Source organism: Rhea pennata, chromosome 13 (genome assembly GCF_028389875.1).
Source record: "Rhea pennata isolate bPtePen1 chromosome 13, bPtePen1.pri, whole genome shotgun sequence".
NCBI classification, from domain to species: Eukaryota; Metazoa; Chordata; class Aves; order Rheiformes; family Rheidae; genus Rhea; species Rhea pennata.
Genome location: NC_084675.1, coordinates 14,222,050 through 14,243,131, shown reverse-complemented (window position 1 = coordinate 14,243,131; position 21,082 = coordinate 14,222,050). Strand labels below are relative to the sequence as shown.

At 38.2% G+C, this 21,082-nt stretch overlaps 2 protein-coding genes across 3 annotated transcripts; one reads left to right on the top strand and one right to left on the bottom strand.

Annotated features, from left to right (window-relative positions):
- Positions 1–1,304: 1,304 nt before the first annotated feature.
- Positions 1,305–16,383, bottom strand: TK2 (thymidine kinase 2). Of its 2 annotated transcripts, XM_062586093.1 has the most exons (10): positions 16,314–16,383; positions 15,310–15,344; positions 14,950–15,024; positions 13,625–13,678; positions 11,824–11,913; positions 9,653–9,726; positions 5,782–5,870; positions 5,405–5,484; positions 4,046–4,126; positions 1,305–3,654 (listed from the first exon to the last, which is right to left on the bottom strand). In XM_062586093.1, exons 5-10 carry the CDS (start codon positions 11,905–11,907, stop codon positions 3,556–3,558), a joined length of 507 nt encoding a protein of 168 aa, XP_062442077.1. In that variant the 5' UTR covers positions 11,908–11,913; positions 13,625–13,678; positions 14,950–15,024; positions 15,310–15,344; positions 16,314–16,383; the 3' UTR covers positions 1,305–3,555. The 2 variants fall into 2 exon arrangements, with proteins under 2 accessions (XP_062442077.1, XP_062442078.1); XM_062586094.1 differs by lacking the exon at positions 14,950–15,024 and having other exon boundaries at positions 16,314–16,380.
- A 342-nt stretch (positions 16,384–16,725) lies between these two features.
- LOC134145999 (chemokine-like factor) lies at positions 16,726–20,511 on the top strand. Its single transcript, XM_062586092.1, has 4 exons — positions 16,726–16,816; positions 17,439–17,597; positions 18,220–18,315; positions 20,109–20,511. Exons 1-4 carry the CDS (start codon positions 16,754–16,756, stop codon positions 20,211–20,213), a joined length of 423 nt encoding a protein of 140 aa, XP_062442076.1. The 5' UTR covers positions 16,726–16,753; the 3' UTR covers positions 20,214–20,511.
- The last annotated feature ends 571 nt before the right edge of the window (positions 20,512–21,082 follow it).

Below are 21,082 nucleotides of genomic sequence, written 5' to 3'. Positions count from 1 at the left end.
CTTTTAGCCCCATTAAGTACCTCCATTGTTCAACTACCACAAAACACCATTTGACAATAATTTCCCCTTACCTCCTTCAGCCTTAGAAATACACAAGGTTTGCTTAAACCTCCATACTCTACAGGCAGGATGGAATCCTCAAAGTCCTGAGAGAGGACAGTAACTGGCTAGGAGAGCCATTATTCAGGAGAAGTACAGAGAGCTTCAGGATAGAATCTTTTAACAGCAGCTGATGGCAGAACATCCAGCCTTTCCTACAGGAGGAAATGCACTGAAGAAAGATGCTGGGCTATTTCTAGCTGTGGGCAGTCCTTTTGTGTGCTATTTACACAGGTGAAGACAATTTCTGAGATTTCACAGAACCTACAGTCTTGGACAGTCACCTATCTGAAATGTTTAATCAAACAAGTAACATCTCCTAAACATGTTTCCCAAGCTAAAAGAGATGAAAGGTCAGACTAAAGAGAATTTAGTCTATCTAACAATACTTTAATTTTTTCCTGCAGTTCTATTTCACTTCAGTTTATATGCTGCTGTCAGATGTTGCTGATTTGCTAATACACCTTGACTAGGACAAAGTAAATATCCAAGTCTAGACAGAATATGCATCCAAACTATGTAAGCAATAAAGAAAAGCCAATACGGAAGGAGATAGCACTTTTCATATAGATTGCAGTTAAATTGTGGAACACATTGCCACAGGATATTATACCAAAATTTACAGAGGCTCACAAAGTGATAAATTTCCAGAAAAAAAAATCCACCATGGGCCATTAAACACAAAGATTAACCAATGGCTCAGGAAACCAAAAAGAGCTAGAAGGGCTTAAATGGAAAGGAGGCACTGTTCTTTCTTTAATTTGTATGTTGTTCAAGGAGGCATCCACTACTAGCTATTGTGGGAAACAGGATACCACACAGGTTGACTGATTCAATTAATCAATCTCATGGACACCTAAAATAGATTTTCAGATACAGAAATAAATTTTGCCAAATGTCTACAAATCCAGTTAATGCAAGTTCAGACTGCAAGTAAAGATTACATCCTCCCTTATAGGACATATCTTAAAAAACAAAACAAAAAATCCCCTGAAGTTGCAGTTTGTTTATATGATCCACTCCACTGATTTCAAAGTTCAGTATGCCTGCGGAAACAGGGTACCTCCTGTGTTATTTTCTGCCTTACTGCTAAATCATCGCTTCTCAGTAACAAAAAGAACAAAATATATATCAGGATAATGCCAATTGCCTTTTCTTTTTCTTCCCTATCAACTGAGGAAATGAAAGCAAGTCTCAGGCTTAAAAACAGTTATTTGTGGTTGTTTAATACTTTTTATCTACACAACTATAACAGACTGCAAATACCATACATTTAAAACACATACCAAGCAACCTGTTTTGTTTTGCTCCCGGTTCTCATTAAATATCCCAATATTTCTGTATACTGAAAATCTACATATGAAAATTAATACATAATAAAAACTAAAACCATCATATTCTTTGTAGCCTTTACATTTGTAATCTTTAAGAAATAAGTTATATAAATAATTTATATTCCTTTTATTATAATTATGACCATCAATAACCTCCTTCCAAACTGCTGTTTTGATATAATATGGGGGGAGGGGCAGAAAAAGATCTGTTCAATATGTTGCTTTAAAAGCAGAAAGAAAAGAGAACAGTAAGTTAAAGATTCTTTGTACAGAACAAATAAAGTGCTCTTTTCTAGACTGTCGGGCTACCTTGCAAATACATGTCATTTATTTCTAAAATCCACAATCAAATTGGAGTTAGAAACAAAATGCAGATGACTCAAACTTACAAACTATTTCCTTGGAAATAGTTCTTTTGGTCTCTTTTAGAAGAAAAAGAAAATAGTTGCAAGGAGGATTCAGAATGCCTACTATCCCATCAAAACCAAGCTTCATTAAGTAAGATAATTATTTAAAATGTAAAATCTTATTTTTTAAGCTAGATTTCTAAAGCTTTACAGCCATTCAATGGCAAAACTGGGTTTGCAAGCTTTAGTATATCAGTACTTCACTAGGAAGCACTCCCTCAGTGCACTGATCATTTTTTAATTGTACTGATCGGAAAAAGAATTTCCACCAGATACAAAAAAGAAATGACTGCATTTCCTTACTTGCAAAAAGGTGCAATCATTTCAATTACAACCATTTGGGGCATATACAACTACCACAAAATTACAAAATAAAAGGAGTGAAGTGATATATCTCCAAGAACGATACAACTGGATACTGTTCATAAGTATAAATGCATGGAAAGTGCAGTAACTGAAGTTACTATCCCTCCATTAAGTTACAGACACTTAGATACTAACTGATCAGAACACTAATTAAAGTTTTGTTATCTATTTTTAGCAATATTCACTACAGAGCTCTCAGCTACATTAACATAAGTATGTTTTAAAGCGCTGTTAACTTTGCTTGTTCCAATTAAACACAAAACTTTTATGAAAAAGTAATTACATATAATACTTAAGGAATCATTGTCCTCAAATTAAACAAAAAGTTAATACACAGTCACAGAACTGTTCCATTAAAAGCATGAACTTGAAGACTACGCTCCAGAGGATAAAGCAGAAATTAAGAGCAACTCAACAATTTTGCCAACATCAGAGCAGGAATTAATCCTCTATTGTACTTCTCTGCTCTCCAAGAAAATAGTTCTCTACAAAAAAAAAAAAAAAAATCATCTAAGAAGAAGCCAAAATAGTTAAGAGAGCAATTAATTTAGTATTTATATTGCCAATTAGTTCTACTATTTACGTCACCATCTGAAAGTAACAGACAATTCTGTGCACCCCGTATTTTCACTAGTCCTCAACTCTGTCAGTGATACAACGAAAATTACTAAGAAATAAGCTCTTTTTAAAATCTGGCCTAAAAAACCTTAGACCTATTCTCCAAACACCTATTAAATTTATATTATTTTTTTATTACCACTGAATTCAGTGGGACTATGCTAGTTCACAGGTATCTGCAGGACTATAACTTTATTGTGATTTTATGTAAAGTGGAAGAAACTTACTGAATTCAATGAAGTTACACTAGTGTAAGCAGGATTAGAGTAAGACCCCCATCTTGAAACAACAAAACTTACTTAACAATGTTGCTTAAACTTAATGTACTTCACTTGGTGTTTCTAATAATAAGAGGACAACTCACCTCTCATATGGAACTATTTCTTTGAAATTACAAAAATAGAATTGTCATTAGAAAAAAAGGAAAAAAAAACTCCTTAGGTTATTTACAGGAAGCAGTAGCAATGCTGGAAATCAAGCAATAACCATAATTGAGCCAGACAGAATTGACACAGTAAAGTTGATGGAGAGCTCAAAAACATGGAAGAATTAGCTTATATTCTGTTTATGAAATATTTTTAGACATTTCATACCAAAAGTCTGTATCTCACAAAGCGTAATTCTAAAGCATAAACCGTCACATTAGGAAGTACTGCAAATACTGCAAATCAGAATTACCCTAAAATCAGACTTCATAAACATGATTTTTAAAATACAGTAACAACAGACTTCTATAAACAGTGTTGCATATTATATGGGTTTAGTATTTGGTCCCGGTTTTCTTCATACTTTTCTATCATTTTCTGCATGTCGTGGTCAGCTCCAATAACCTTGAGAACAAGAATACAAGCATTAGAAGTTTAGACCTTGTAGAACACGTTTGATTTCAGCAAAATAGAACAGGACTACCACTGAAGGCAAACTGAAATCCTCCTAGAGATCAGTTCAATTTTTTTGCTGTTCGGAGTTTGGCATTCATAGAAAAGCTACAGGTTGGATCCTACAGTCACAGTGAATAACCCCTCAAATTCCACCTAACAGAAAGACAAGACTTTAATGATATAAACTATGAATAGCTCTAAATACGTTTCTGAGGTTTTCCTTTTCCAAATGTTATTATAAAAGCAGATTTGTTTACTTCTACCACTACATAACATTCTTAATATTCAAAGAGTATAATTATCTATATCCTAAAATGGTTGTAACTAAAATTATACTCACAAGCACTGGGCAGGAAACTTTAAAAAGTGTCTGTTTAATGAGCCACTCTTCATAGAGCTGATGAATAGCTTCTAAATAGTCCTAGAAAAGAGTTATTCAAACAATATATACTTACAGGGATGAAACACATTGCAATTACAGTATATTCATTAAGGACTACATATGAAGTTAGCATTGGATATTTTGATTGACAAAAACAAAGTATCAGAAGGTTTCTGAGAAAATGTATTCTCAATACAAAGTTTCACGCCATAGAAAACTCAAATAAACACAGCTGATAGGACTGCAGGGCTCTGAGCATGTTGTTAGATCAAGAACCATGCTCCAGTGGGTGTAACCTGACTTAAGATTTTACAGAGCAGATAAATACAACGGAGATGCTGAAAGAAAAAAGACAAAACTATAGTGAATGTCTACTCGAGGCATTTCCCTGTGTCAATACATTTTCCTGAAGTTCCTAGTTCACTTCCTCCTATTTCCAACTCATTGTCTCTAAAAGCATTTCTGCCTGCCATCAACAAATAGATTTTTCATGGAGACAACTTAACGTTTTTCATTCATAATTATTTCTCCTCCTTTAGTAGAGCTGCAAAATAACAGTATCTCTTCAAAACCACTCTAGTACTTATTCTCCAAGGCAAAATTTCACATGACCCAGAATTTAGCTCTTCATTTTCTTTTAAATGTACAACTGACAGTTTAACATTACTACAGAACTACATAATAGTAGACACCTTAATAATATACAGCACATCTTATGTAACTACGTTTATTCCTATTAAGGCTTTCTTTATGAGAAGACTTGTTTAAATGCAAGGCCCTTCTATGAACTGTGACAAAGAAACCAATCATTCCATTTGTATAGTTTACTTTTTAAGCATGCTAATGATTTTCAAGAAGTTGCCTGTTTTTAGATACAAGCAAAGATATTCTTCATGCATAAACATCCTAGTAACAGCAGATGACAGGAAATGTCCACATAAATCTTTGCCATCTGCATGCACAAGTATTCATGCTTTACTTGGGTATATTTATGCTGTTTAGTAACACAAAAGCAACTGGCTTTTTACTTCCTGGAGAAGTTTAACATTGACTGAAGATCTAAACAGTGAGCAATGTCAGACTGATTTACTGAAACATGACATGACCCTTGGGAAAGTCAGTGTGTACAATAGAGCACTTTTAGAAAATAGCTCAAATTTAAATACCAAAGTTTTAGTTTGCAATGGAAATAGCTGCACTACATTTTGGCATTATACTCAGGATATAATTTTAATATTTAAATGTGTAATCATTACCTTTTTTAAGCTATAGTGGTTCAAATTCATTGTAACCACAATTTTTGAAGAAACTCCTTACCAAAGGAATGATCTTCTCCTCTTCTCTGCATCTTCTCTTTAATCTCTCATAACAAACTTCAGGAGAAGTCTGCAGATAAACTGCCATAATAAAAATTACAACACTTCTGTTTAAGGATCAGCTTTAAAAGCTAAGAAGAAATCTACTTCAAACAGTACAGATGCAAAGGATCCTGACTTCAGTATTCACCACTAAACTTCCCCTTTGGTGTTACTGCTAATCAGTCCATGAACCCTCCCATAAATCCATGCTGTCTGATGCTAGACATCACAGATACTACCACATTGCATAAATGATGACCAAGAAATATATTCTTTTTCCTCTCAGTAAAACAACCTTACCCCAAAATGTCCCTCAAGATCCCACCATAATTTTACCTATCAAATCAACTGACACATCAGTGTTGTTCTTGATCCAATCAAACCACTCAGTTAGGACAATGTAATCCACTTCTGGCATTCTTCCGCTGAATAAACATAACAAAAGTTATTGTTCATTGAACAACATGCAGAAATCAATTCTGAACTCATGTATACATTTCTCCCCTCATCTAACTAGAATTATGCCCAATTTATTCAATGAACTAGAAAAAGCAGACCAATATTGCCAGCCACATTAAAGACATCATAAAGTGTTGTTCATAGGATCAAAAAAATTTGAAATTCCTTATTTTTAATAAAATACTTACTAGTATAATGTTTCTATTCTTAGCACTTGCAATTGTTAATGATTTTCCTACTACAGTCAAGAAATAATTACTTGGTGACTAAGAAGAAAAAGACGATATTGACATTTATATGTTAGCAACAAATTAGTGTCAAAATAGACATTTGTTACTAATGTTCTTTACATCAGGATGATTGCAAATATATCTGAACTACTGTGCTGCATACCACCATTAAGGCTTGATCTACTACACAGCACTGACAGGTTTACTCAGGTAAATTCTGCATGCCCTCCCTACAGACAACATGCCTCTGCCTTCCCTGTGCCAGTGGAGTCCACTGTATACTCACATAAAGATACTTGATCAGGCTCAGGATCCTTAAAAATTCAGGTAAGATTAAAATTTACTAGAAGGCCCTTTTCTTTCCAAAATTTGCTGACAAAGTTAAAAATGAATGAAACTACTTTTCTATCATAAACAACAGTTAACTCAAATACAAAAAAGGGAATTCTTAATGCCTAACACTGCAACACACCATGCACACTTAAGTGCACACATTTAAGATTCTTTTACGGTTTTACAACTATCATTAACTTCTTTTTAAGTGCTAAATTGAGATACGCAATCACAATGAGAATTTGGACACTCATGCATATCTGCGCATGCTAGAGAAGCTCACAGCAGCTGCTCATAAATTAAGCCTTCCATTATTCTTGTAGATCTTATTCTACTTCTCACTCTGGGAAAAAAAGCCTGCAAAGCCAAAACACAATACTGAGTGACACTGGATCAAAGAAGAGCTGGTATTCCTGATATTCCACAGCTCTTCATCCCTTACTTAAACAAATCATTCTACTATATGAGAAGAGCTTGTAAAGACTGAAGATAACAAGGGATTGTTCTGCATCTTTAAGACTGCAGTATCTTCTGGGACCCCAGGAATACCTTCTCTTACAGAAAAGAGCAGAAGGTAACCTCTGATCTTGGCAGCATGCTTATCCCATTCACTCTTGGGCTTATTTTGAAAGAGGGGAGGGATAGGAAAGTTCTATTTCATTTATTCACATTTCATTTATACATTACTTTAAACAGTTGTATGGACAGAATTTTCCTACTAAACAATCTCTTTGTTGAAGACAACAGTTAAATAGCTTGAGCTCTTTTTTTTTGATGAAGTTTTCAGCAAAATTTACTTAATATCATCTGTCAGGTCAGTGATGGATCTTCCATTAGATAGGCAAAATCCAATTTGTACAATGGCAACGGCTACTATGTTCCCTGCATGCTTTTTTGCAGCTTTAACAACCTACTATCCTTCTAGATAAATGTATCGAGCATATGTCTGTGTTCTTCCTTTGTTTCTCTGATGGCCCCTAATACCTCCTAATGTAGCCACAGACTTTTTATAGCTATTTATTCTTTTGCTATTACATTCTTTCAACTTAAAAAATTCTTACATTTTTAGTGTTTGCACCTGGAATTCCCACAGATGACAAGCATATTCTCCCAAATTTCCTGTACAAATAAACATGTCAAGCTGTTTTTGTCTCTTAAGACAGGCTTTCCAGTCTCCTGATCATTCTAGCATGAATGAAAACAGCTTTGCAACTGTTTCAGTTTTAGTTCATAGATCATGACTGAGGAGCTAGAAGTGTAAACAGTAATGTTAAAAGCTCTCATAACAGCACAAAAGCAGTAACAATTTCCCTATCTCTGACTAAAACCATTTGCCAGGTACTTCCAGGAATCACATTTACCTTTCTCAGGGGTATATGATATTAGCTACTATTTTGGGATCAATTTATATACATCTAGTTTTCAACTTACAATCTTCCATTGTAATACCTACAGACTTGTTTAATATACTCTCACTCTTTGTCCACATCATCAGTTCAAAGACCGACACAACACAAGTAACCTCCTTCTAGCTTGGCACTTCCCCTTTCATTATCTCCCTTCAACATGGTTTCCTTTCACTTTACAGTCACCAACTTCTCCACTTTCATGATTTTTCATGATGGTCTTCCAAGACCATTAGGAAGCCCCTAAACTCTAAATTATTGGAGGCTTGGAAAGCTACATTCAGAAAGTATAATATAAGCCTGCCTTGTTCTTACTCTTTTCAAGTCCTTTTGACCACCACTGGAGACAGGATATGGGGTAGACAGAGTTACTGATTTTTAATCTGATGCAAAATTCCTATTTTCGTGTAGCCCAAATTTTTGTTTAATCTACAACCCTTCTATAGACCCTTATATCATAATTAGATTTGCTATTAGTAATACCAACTGACCTCTTGCTTACTTTAACAAAAAAACAAAGTAAATGCCTGCTATCCAACATTAAAAAACGCAGAAATGGTCAAACAGCTTAGATGCCATTAATAATATTATTACAAAGTTAATACATAGATGTGATGCATGAAGACTCAGCCTACTAGCAACAAAGCTCTCAGTCTGTGGGACAAAAGCACCCTTCTACAATGAAAAAACAAGTCAGTAATTAAAAACAAGAATGAAATTCCAGTTATATTTCCACTGTATATAGGCTGTGATAAACAGTGTCTCTTCCCGTTTCTCTTTGCCTCGCATCTTAGCGTGTGTCTCTGCAAGCATTTGAAGCAATTTCTGTAACAGACTAAGAGTTTATGTAGCACAGATGCCACCTTGTGGCATGCAGCCATTCTCCTACGGACAGGAGCAAAACTGGTTTTGACCTTGAAAATCACTGAAAAATCCATTAAAACGTTATTACATAGCTTTCCACTGTAAATCAGCATTATTAAAAAAAAAAAACAAGCAAACAAAAAAAATCAAAATCAGTCCCAATAACTGCATTATTTCAGCATTTCCGCTAGTATAGATGGGCAGGTTCTATACAGGCCAGGTAATAAATGCATTTTCCAGCTCAGGCCACAATCTCATCCCCCAAAGCAAGATAACCTGGGCTGGGCCTATTTGTTCTAAGACTGGCCCAACATATGGGCCATTCCTAAACATATGGCCAGGGGCACAGGATGTAAAGAGACAGGAAACAAGGCTAATAGAGGAAACAACCTTTACAGGAAAATAGTTCTTGCTCTTTCTTTACTCTCTAGTCTAGCAAGGGGTTCTCTGTCTATTTTTTCTTGCAAAACCTAATTCTGAGCAATGAAAGGGCTTGAATCATCATTTGTTTAGGTTCTTACTTACAAGAGATAGTTATCCTGGATGCTAGGCTGGATAATAATCACTGTCTGTCTAGTTCTCCCCCTCCTACAGTGTTATTCTTGTGGTGTATTTGTTTGCTTTGATTCAATATTTCTGTATCCAGTTGGAGAGCAGAAAACTTCAATAAATGGTGTTCTAAATTCACAGAGTACTTTTGAAGAATGCTAAAACCTGGCCCACATCCTGCAGTTCTTATTCTACCAGTTTTCTTTAAAGATGTCAACACTATCCATGCAACTGCCACTCCAACATGGAACTAACAGATTTCACAGACTACTTAAATGCAAATAGTCTATTAAAAAAAAAAAAATCTAATTTTAGAAAATCTAATTTAAGTCAAAAAAAAGTAAAGTAGAAAGCCATATACTATACCTTCGATACAAGTTTTCTACAAAAATGTATTTTGCACTGTGAATTGATCTCTCCATCATTCTTACAGAGGAAATCTACAAAACAAAATGACAGCCACTGACCACTTTACATTTTGCAGCTTAAAAAATTTGTTTCTTTTCAAGTTTATATTGCACATCTTGTCTTCTCTATTATAAAATACATATGCTTTCAATTCTTCCAGCTCTTGTGATTAAAAAAAAATCACTTTTAGGAAAAAAATACAAAAAAAAATGTTATTAGTCTTACTTATGGTCACTGCGTTATTAAGCACCTACGTAACTAAATTGTTATTCTTAAGCAAGTTTCAAAGGTAACTGCAGAAGCATTCAACTCAGCAGTTGTTGAAGCTAACTATTAACTGTTGGGGCAGGGGCGAAGCAGTCCATTTAGGATTTGCAGACCCAAATTCCTGCCATCTTTTTGTGTTACTGTGTAAACAGCACAGGCTCTTCAAAAAAAAAAAAAAAAACTATAGCAAGAAAAATAGTGTAAAAGTTGCTTCAAATGATTTCCTACCTCTTTACAAATACCAAAGAAATAGCTGTATGTGGCAAAGTACTACCAGCTAATCAGTCTTAGATGTATTCAAATAGAGCTCCATTTTGGAGAAGGAATATTCTCTGATACTCTCTGGTCCCTATAGAACAAGTCAACCCTGGAATAGCTCTTTCCAATCAATTATTCTGCCCATAAATGACCACACAAGTAACGGTTGCTCCAGCAAGGTTTAGATGGGAACTAGCAGCAAAGCACAGATTAAAATGCAGACCAATCCTTGAGATTTTTTAATGAGCTTTTCTGTACACTAGCAAGAGAGTGAGATTTCTATCATTCTGAAAAAAACAGAAGTGCTCTCTGGGAAGTAAACTCCCAAAATATATTATGTACAGCATGTACTGATGTCAAATCAAGCCATTTAGCACCCAGCTGTCACCAGTCAGGCTGCATTCAGCACAAACAACAGTATCCTGGCTGCCTCCTACATGAACAAGCAGACTGAAAAAAAAAAATCTTCATAATCCTCTACACAATCACAAGAATACAATCACAATCTGATACATTATGGTTGCAGTATCTGTTGATGAATTGTCTCAACAGCAACTGAACTGACAGTATTTTGATATCTCTCCTTCAATCAGCTGACCTTTCCCTCTCTTCAATTCTTTACTAGGACGTATGCATCATATTTACAAGTGCACTCATCAGCCATATCCTCTTGCTAACACTGAATACAGATTCAGCAGGCTCATCCCTAAAATTTAGGCATTCTAGAGACTTGACAACTGACCCATGTTCAGTGCAGGAACTTGGGAAAAAAAAAAAAAAAGGTACTTCCTATGAAAGCCTGAGTTAAGAATAATACAACTGTTCTGGAAAGAAAATACCATTATCTCTGCAGTATCACTACTCTATGTGAGACTTCTGAAAATTTTCCCTGAAGCAAACTCAAAGTAAAACGCAAGAACAATCACTAAGGTACAAGTGTGCCACTTAAGATGGTATCTTGTAATCAGAGAATGGAAGATCTGGTATAAAAAGTATGAAAAGTGCTTGAAGGAAAGCAAAGTTAAAAGATCTTGATAAAAAGAAAGGACTAGAAAGTATGTGAATTGTTTCAGAGAAAGAAAAAGTGACAAGGAAAAAAAATGTAAACCATTTGAGAAGAAGCAATAGAGAATTTTAGTAGAACTATTTTGTATAAACATGAGAAGCAAGAGCTAACTTCTTGCAAGATAGCACGGGACAGCAGAATGGCTGCTGATATTACCTTTAAGATTATCTACTGTATAGCCAAGGTTTGAAGTAGCTACATTTATAAAGACAGATCAAGACAGGTCATTGTCATGAGATGATGAAGATACTCTTCCAAGTCTGACTCAAAAGGGTGGTGTAAAAGAAACAATATTCGTTCTGGGAAATAAAAGCTCTGTGCAGGTAGGAAGCAGATGTTTCATGTCTCCTTGAGCACGTGTTGAGCATATCAATGCTGTCCTTGCACTACCCAAATTCATGCTCACTGCAGGAACAAAGAACTAATGTAAACAGTATCTTAGTTTTTGGATACGAAGTTAAAGAAAATATTCACTATCCATAACTGCACCTTACTATCTCTGTTTTAAATTAAAAGAAAAAAATATATATTTAGTTACCATTGGTCTGGTATGCTGTTCCAACATTGTAAGCTGTATGTATGTCTGTAATGTTATCCCCCATCTTGATGCATCTTGGTACATTAAGCCCTGGTGTTAGAGATAGAAGCAAAAGGCAGACACTAATTTTTATTAGGTTTAACAGAAAAAAGGGAAAAATTATGTTTATTTCATAAGCTTTTGCACTACATCAGAATTGCTGAAAGCAAGAGAATTACTAAAGCTGCTGATATCAGATTTGACAAGAATTAAATGATTAATTAGATCATTTGCCTTCCACAAAGCATGTGTGAGAATTGCAATCCCAGTCTTTACTGACATCGGGTATTGGGGATGCTCACTAAATTCAATTCAAGAATTACAGTTACTCTGCACCTGGTACAATCAGGTCAAAGTACAGTTTATTTGAGACAAATTAAATACATCAGTAATTAAAAGAATTTATCTGCTACTATATTTTTGTGAATTGATAGGCTCTCGGGATACCCACTCCATCCAGAAAAGTGAATCCGGCTCTAACTATGGTCTGGGCTTCAGAAAAGGTATCTTTTAACAAAGAACAACAAAATTGCTTTTTTGCTCAAAGGATTATTAAAGTATTTCTCAGATCCTCCAGTTCTCCCTGGTTGCTTCCATTTCCCCCACACATATTTACTGTAATCTGCAGGGAACATCTGACTTAAGACATCATTCAGTATTTACTGGGAGAGGTAACAAAACTTAAAGACAGTAGAATGGCTTCAGTCCACAGATCTGACCTCCTCCTTCTCTCCCTGTTCAAGATTAGAATGAGAACTACTAAAGCACACAGATTGCTTTAATGGGGTGTGACATAGCCAAGCATGCCCCATCCCCTCACATTTAATAGTAAGAAAGCAAAATGTCAGAAGCTCCCAGTAAGGGGGGGGCTGCCTGCTTTTCCAAAGGACCTATGCTAGCAATAATGGTATCAAATACAGCTTTGGGCACATGGGGGCTGGCACGTATATGCACTGCTGTGCTGTGTTGACAGCTGAGTTCCACATCTGCTTGAGAGTGGATACACATCTCATCCAGCCATTTCTGAAATAGAAGTGTGATTACAAAAGAAGGGAAGACTGACATCAGAAACCACTTCAACTACTCCAGCAAAATTGTACCTGCAGACATAGTCAGAGGCCTCAGACCATTTTATCAGAGCACTGATATGGGAAGTGACATACTGGTAGGGCATGGTTGCAAGAAGAGATGAATACCCAGAAATCCACAAAAGCTCTCAAGATCTCCCAGGACTTTACCCTCATCAGTGAGCCCATCTAAACTGTCCAGATCAACCTCTCGCTTTCTGAGGTAGCTTTATAGCAAAAAAACATAAATAGTGTAATATAAGTAAATTTAAAAACTGGGACAATCAGAGCTTACTTTTCTGTGAATTTCTTTAGCTCATACCCAGTAACAGACCCAATACAATCCAGCAGCCTGTCTGAACTACTACCTACAACCGCTTACACGCAGACAGACCCTGGTGCTTTGCTAAAATTCCAAAATATTGAAAACAGGTGTTTTGTAAGTACAGTATCTATCAGCACTGATTTACTTAAGGATCAAGACTTGTAATTTTTGCTGAAATCACATTTTACATGCAATATATGTTTAATGCATGTCCTGATCACAGGAAAAGACTTTTGCATCACGAGCTATATTTTTAGCTCTATCAAACTATGTACAACCATACCTTTCCTAACAGTTTTACTGACTGGACTGAACTCATGTGTGTCTTTTTAAAAGAACAGTAATTTCAGAATCAATTTCTGCCACTTACCAGAATATTATGACCACGAACATTTCTCCATTTAGACACTGGTTCTGTCAAAACCTTTTATATATACATACATCGAAGGGGAGGCAGAGAGAAACATGTATGAAAAATAGAGGGTTCCATGTTAAACGTTTTAGATTTGAAATCTTTGACTACAGGATTATTTTCAAATGAACAAGCAATAACTAAATAAAGTATTCAAAATGTGTACTGGACAGCTCATCTCTCTTCAGAAATGGCACCAATTCTAAAGTACAAAATGTAGTAACTGATATTGTTAAAATAATAAAGTAATATTTCATTATAAAGAATATTTTCATTATTTTTAAACCACCAAAATAAAACACTGGCTTGTTTACATAACAAGCCTGGATATAATTTCTCATTCAGAGTCATTTATCAGTAAATCTCCAAAGGGGAAAGAATGGCTAAGTACTGATCGCCTTTCATTTTAATGATCTGCTCATTGCTTCACAAATTAATTTCCCAGAGAATAACACTGGTTAACAAAGGAACTGAAGATGAAGATCAGCATGGCATTCTAAGAATTTCCAATTTATTTTTTGTGATCTAAAAAACAAAATGCATCTAGAACTCGATTAAAAGTAATGAGAAAAACTTCTACCCAGAACAGGTAAAAATCACAGCAGACCTATCTGTATCCCAACTATAATGTAGGCCCAGGCACAGAAGAATCTAATAAGACGCAGAAGTTAACTTGTCTTTTTTTGTTTTGGTTTGTTTTTTCAAATGTTGCACTACATGCAAATTAAAGTTCGATATCCCTTGGGTTAAGAGTTATTTACTCCGTATCGATCTTGTTAAATTACCAAACCATATCTTGAGACCTAGCACTTCTATGAAAAGTCCTAAGACTTTTTATCAAATGAGTTCCCAGGTCTGCTGGGAAAAATACTAACATCTGATGTTTACTAGAACTGTTCATCACTGAAGTTTCATCTCAGTTTGATTTTGCTTAAAATAAAGTAAGTTTGCCTTCTCTCTAATCTTGTTCCGTCTACAGAATACGAGATTAAATGTTATACCAGCCTGAGATCTCTCAAGAAACAATTATTAAAGGGGTTTGGCAGTTTTCTTTCCTAAAGTCATCCATTTACTGGGGCTCTCAGTTGTATGACACTGATACTTTTCATCATTATGACTTTGTCTTTGATTATTACAAGATACAGCTAAGATTTTTTTTTTTACGTTCATAAGAAAGCAAATAAATGTATTGTGCTGCTAATTTACAGAGGGACAAACTCTAATCTACAGATTAATTGACCTCTTAATGAGTAAATGAACATAAAGCAAATTAAAATTAGTACCTCAATGCTAGTAGATCGTGCAAAATAGTCCAGGCATGTTGTTTTTCCACTTGCAATATTCCCCTCGATACATATCTGATGAAAAACAGTATCATCTTTGATACAACACTTGACCCAATACTGCAGCTTTTCCTTACAGCAGTACCATACATTACACATGTCCCTCCTCATTTTGCTCTAAGTTACAGACCTAAATCAAACACAGGTTTGCACTGAGTAAGCCTCAGTAATGGACCCACCATCTGGATATCACTCAGTAAAACACACCATATCCAGCGGCTGCAAATATACTTTGAGCATAATAAAGCAAGAAACTGTACATTTTACATAGTTTTCTGAACAAAATGCAAATACTATTACCGTCTTTTTATCTTCTCCTTTTATCAGATGTTTATCTAGAATTAAAATAAATATAGTTACAATCAAAAAAAAAAGAGAGAGAGAGATCATCAAAACCCATAACTATACTAAGCCTCTTAACTTGAGCCTATTTATTAGGTTAAGTTCTCCATTGGCAATTTTGAAAATATTGACGTTGGGCAATCTGTTAGCTTATCACAGGGTAAAATAACAAACATGAACAAAACTGTATGCCTGTCTAGTCCAAGTTCTGCACTGTCCTTTACACTACAAGGAGTCAAATGGTTAGCGCCTGCACTACGGCAGAATTTTGTTACACTTGCTGCTCTTCAGTTATTTGTCATTACTAGGTTTGGTTTTTTTGTTTTTTTGGTTTTTTTTTCAAAAAGTCAAGAACTCACGGTCCAATGCCCACCAACATCACAGGCATAAATAAGTGTTTGGCAAAAATGAAATTTTAAGACACTGCCAAGCCAAACAATTTAGATGTTTGTCTTACATCTCAAAATTACATATAAATAACTTTTGTAAGCCACTCTAGGATTACGATCTCCAAAAAGGCAACTTGGGTTCTCCGGTGTGAGACAGACCGACACACTGGATCGAGGCCCCTGGGGGCCAAGACGACCAGGGGACTGCGGAGGTAAGGCCACGACACTCAAGGAGTTGAACGAAACGGGTTTGTCTGTGCAACTGAAGAGGGAGCTCACTGCTGTCGTGCTAAAGGCCCTGGAAACGTCTTTGCTTCGGGGGGTTCTTTTAGTTTTATTTGGGGCAGAAACCGCAGTTATAAAAGGTTAAGAAACGCCGCTGGCTTCCTCCTCAAGAGCCACCGCACCCCGTTCACCGCCGCAGCAGGGAGGAACTGATCCTTGCGAGCGCGGAGGCGCCCCGCTCCCCTCCCGCGGGGGCTGCGCTCAGCCCTCCCCCCGGCACGTCCCGCCATCGCCGTCCCCGCCGGGGGCAGCGCGGCCCCGCGTCGCTACGCGCCCCGCCGCGCTTACAGTGCCCGCTCCTGCCCGCGCACGGCCGCTCCCCCGGCGCCGCGCCGCCCGCGGACGGGCCCCACGGCAGGGGCGGCGGCCGCGCCCCGGCGCCTCCCGGCCCGCCGCTCCCGCGGAGGCCACGCCGGCCGCCGCCGCCGCGCAGCGCCCCGCGCCGCGCCCAGGCCGCGCCCAGCCGCCACATGGCCCATCCCCGCCGCCGGCGGTGCGCGCGCGCGCGGCCCCGCTTCCGCCCGGCGCGGCCTCACTTCCGCCCGGCGCCCCACGCCCGCGCGCTCCACGCAGGCGGCAGGCGGCGTCTTAAAGGCGCCGCGGCCTCGGCGCGCGAACGCGGGGCAGGGCGGGTGGGGCCGCCCGCGCGCGGCGGCGGCGGTTGGAGCCCCGCCCCCCCCGCGCGCAGGGGCGCTACCGGCCGCCCCGCCCCGTCCCGCCCAGCCGCCATGGGGACGGTGGACAGCGCCTATCCGCGCTCCCCGCGCGGCGCCATCAAGATCGCCCGCTTGGTAGGCGGCGGCGGCGGCGCAGGGGGAGGCTCCGCGCGGGGCGGCGGAGGCGCAGCCCGGGCCCCGGCCCGTGGGGCTGGCGGCGGCGCGGGGCAGGCCGGAGTGGTGCCTCTGGCCGCCTCGGCGGAGTAAAAGCAGAAGCGGGGTGTCGGGAAGTAGGAAGGGGAGTTGTGCTGAAATGTGGCAGTTCCCTGCAAAAACGGTCGTTAAAAATGATCGTCTCAGGTGTTTGGTTAGGGGCTGCCCATGCTGCGAGAGAAGGCAAGTGAATGCTGTGTTTTCTAGTAGACCTCTCGGGGAGTTGCTTCTCACCTTAGGTCCCACACGTGGATCTGGTGGTTCCAGGCATCTGCATCCAGGACACTCCTACGGTTCCCAGGTTAGCACTGATCGCCTGCTAAGAGGATATTGCTGCAGCTTGATCAGTGCTTGAACCAACAGACAAGAAGTTCTGAAGTGCCTGTGAGGTGCAGATGTGCTGCCTGCTCGAGTAGGCAGAGGCCAGGGGTCTGCCTGCTGCCAACTCCATTTTGTCACACGCTGTACACTAATGTGGGACTGTTAAGTATGCCTGACTATGAGATACGGTTAATATTAGTAAATATTCTTTTTATTCCTTCAGCTTGTGGCTTTTGCAACGTTCATCTGCTTTGTTGTCTCAAGATCCCATGAAGCATATACAGCACTTGCAATCATGGAAGTTATCATCACTTTGTTATTTTTTCTACTGTATTTACTAAAACTAGATAAAAAGATGAAATGGCTCTTTTGGCCTTTAGCTGTAAGTATTGGTTTGCCTTGTCTAAAATGAAATGTATTTTACGCATTTTGTGATTTGTGCATGGAAACATGCATGAAAGCAGGTTCACAGAGGTTATTTTCAGTCAGTTCAATCATTGTTTCTATAAATATAAAACCAAAGTAGTATTTCATTTTTGATACAAGTTTTGCCTGACAGAGATAACGTTCATTTGCATAACATTTTAAATAATATGTTTATCACAATTAACAGTCCATCCTCTAATAAATTTAATTTGCTTTTATCTATTATATTGTATTTCCCCATCACAAATTAAACATACATTTGTATTTCAGTATTAATGAGTTCTCTTACTTTCTGTATTAATTTACTTACTGTTTTAATCTGTCATGTTACACCCAGACTACACAAATTTAACTGCTAGAAAAAAAAATGAAGTTAAGCAAAATGAGGATACTATCAATGCTATTTTTAATATCAGACCACTGAGTATCACTATAGATCATAACTGGGTATTAGTTTAATCCTATCTTCATAGTAATACAACTATATTTTAGTGGCTTGTGCTACATTAGGAGTTAGTCATATTCTTCTTCGTGCATGTATTACAGAATAAATATTTTGCTTCCACTGGCTTTTTCAGGATATTTTCAACTCGGTGATTGCAGCTGTGTTTCTCCTAGTTGTGTGCCTGTTTGCGATAATAATCAAGACAAACTATGGGACGCTGGTTGGGGGAGTAAGTAGGATAATTACTTTAAGAATTTAATAAATTCATTAATAGGCATGATTTGAATCTTTTGGTATACCTGCATTTTGACCAGACCATGAAAATAACCCTGCACGGAAGCATAAAATCAGAAGTCACAAACAAAGGAAGGTCAGTCAGCAATTAGTTTATCTCACTAAATCCAGTAATAGACCTAGTTATTATTAAGAAATTGCGTTTTCCTCCATTTTTCACATGATTATCCTCAAACAACTAGTAATGTAAACATAGTAATAGATTTAGGACTTACCTAATCAATACTACTGGTGAAACCTATTAAAAATAAATCTACCTGCATTTACTTGCATAACTTGAAATTCTAGATAGGATAATCCATAGTACTTTCAGGAATATCCAGTTTGATGCCAGTATTTGATAAGAAATGCCTAATATTTTATTAAACAGAGTTAAAACTTTTTAACAGGCATGCTAATATTTTCCTTATGATTTGTATATTATTTTTTCTGACATCTACTGAGAAATTAAAGCAGTTGAAGTCTTTTCATACTATGAATAAAAAGATTTTTGTGCATTTAAGATCAAACTAGTTTACTAGTTTAAGCAACTTGGATTTTTAATTAGAAGGAAAACCAACACAATTAGCATTAGCAACCAGTAAGAGACTAAAAACTCAGTTTTGAAACTATTTTGTTCCCGAAATACAAGATAACCTAAAATGTGACAACAGGAAAAAAAAAAAAAAAAAAAAAGGAACTTGCTGCATGACTTGCATGAATTTTTCCGAGTCAGCTTAAGAGCCAGAGAGGTGCAAAATTATTGTCATGTACTGGTAACTGATAACTTAAGCAAAGAGGAGACTTTGTGATAAAGTGACTGACTATGCTAGAACATAATTTGTATTCCCAGTAGTGAACATAATTTATATTTTCAGTAGTGAAATTCATAGAAATTAAATTGAAGACGGGACTAACAGGTAGCCTAAAAAAACAAGTTTGGGCAAAATGTTCAACATCTTTAATGTTGGGAGCGACAGAATTGCCCTCAGGCATGTGTTCTTAGGGCACAGACTGTCTTGAACTGCTCTTTCCTGAAAAAAGCTTACCTTCGCATTTCTCACCAGATCAGATAATTCAATTTAAAATATCAACATGCTTGAATTGAAAAAAAAAATTGTATGCATGGGGGAGAACGCTAAAGGACAAGAGCTAAGAACATCAACTCTGCAGTGAATCCTGAGAGATTTACAAACACCTCCTTTTTCCAGTTGCCTGCCTGAAGCTCTGCATTTTTAAAATATTTATATATGTCTTCTTCAGTTTCAATTATGTTTCTAATTTAGAACTTCTGAGGAGAGGCAGTGCTTTTTTTGCTTCTAGGGCTGTTTCTACAAATGTTGATTTGACTCTTGGCCAAAACTATTAAGTAGAGCAGCCCTTAAACAAACAGAATTTTCATTTTGATAAAAGCATTGTCAAGTACAGTGCAGCACTAGCTTGGCATTCAGGGAAGTCACAGCATTCCCAACTCTTCAGACAAACATCAAACAAAACCAGGGTGTAGATTATTGCTATCACATCAAAAGAAAATCACTTATATGAAAGGTTCATGGGAGTTAAATATGGATGTTAGTGAATTTATCAGTTGTCTCAAATCATACATATAGTTAGAAGGCCAGAACAAGTTTGGGGAGATGCAATCATTGCTTCTTTGAGAAACAGCGGATGAGTCACTCTAGTGAAAGAGAGAAAAAAAATAACAAGAGGCTCATATGAGGAAACTAACATTACTTTTATTACTTGTAGGTGTTTGGCCTTGTATTGCTCGTTCTGTGCATTGTGGATGCAGTTGTTCTTTTCCGGAAGATCAGCCTCAGTGGACCCAGAGGAAGGAATTACCCTACCAGATGAGAGCTACCATTTTAGCTAGAGAATAATTTCTCAGTCAAACATTCCTGTTACTGTGTTCTTCTAAAGAATTTGTATTTTAATGTGTTCGTGTGTTGGAATTTCCTGTGTATTTTTCTACATTTTCACAAGTATTGTTCATTAGTATTAATAATTCTTACACTTAAGTATGTATTTTCAGTGTTGCAGTTCCAGTGGTTTAAGCATCTGTGCCCTGTGCTTTTCTAAACTTATTTTTTTTCACAGATGAAAATGTAATTTTATAATTGCCTTCTTCCTATAATAAAAATGAAAGTGCAAATGGGCCTAAGTGCATTACTTGACATTATCTGTTAAATACTCTTAAAGTAAAGATTGCTTGTTTTGATAGGCCAGCAAGCATCTTTGGGAGTAGGGTTTTTTCACCTTTACTTTTGCTCCCCATTCCGTAGATCGGCCTCCTGGCTGGTCGGCACCTCACGCCACGCGTTTCGTTGCTGAGACCTGCTGATTTTCGGTCCGGAGTGGCGCCGAGAGCCCCCCACGGCCGCCCGGCGCAGGCGGGCGCTGAGGGGCGGCAGGGCGGCCCGAGCGCCGCGGCCACCGCCGCCTCGGGGGGCGCGCGGCGGGCGGGCCGGCCGCGCCCTGAGGGGAGGGGGGCGCTGCGCGAGGCGCTGCCCAAGCGGCGGCGCCCACCGCGCCGCGCGCGCCCCGGCGACCGTTACCGGCCCGCGCCGCGCCGCGCCGCGCGCCCGTCACGGAGCGGAGGGGGCGCCGCGAGGCGCGCACGGGGCGGGCGGGCGGGCAGCCCCTTGGAGCCGTCCCCCCCCCCCCCCCCCCAGGTTTGGGGATGCTGAAAGTTTTTTTCACGTTTCCGCAGTGTCAGGATTTCC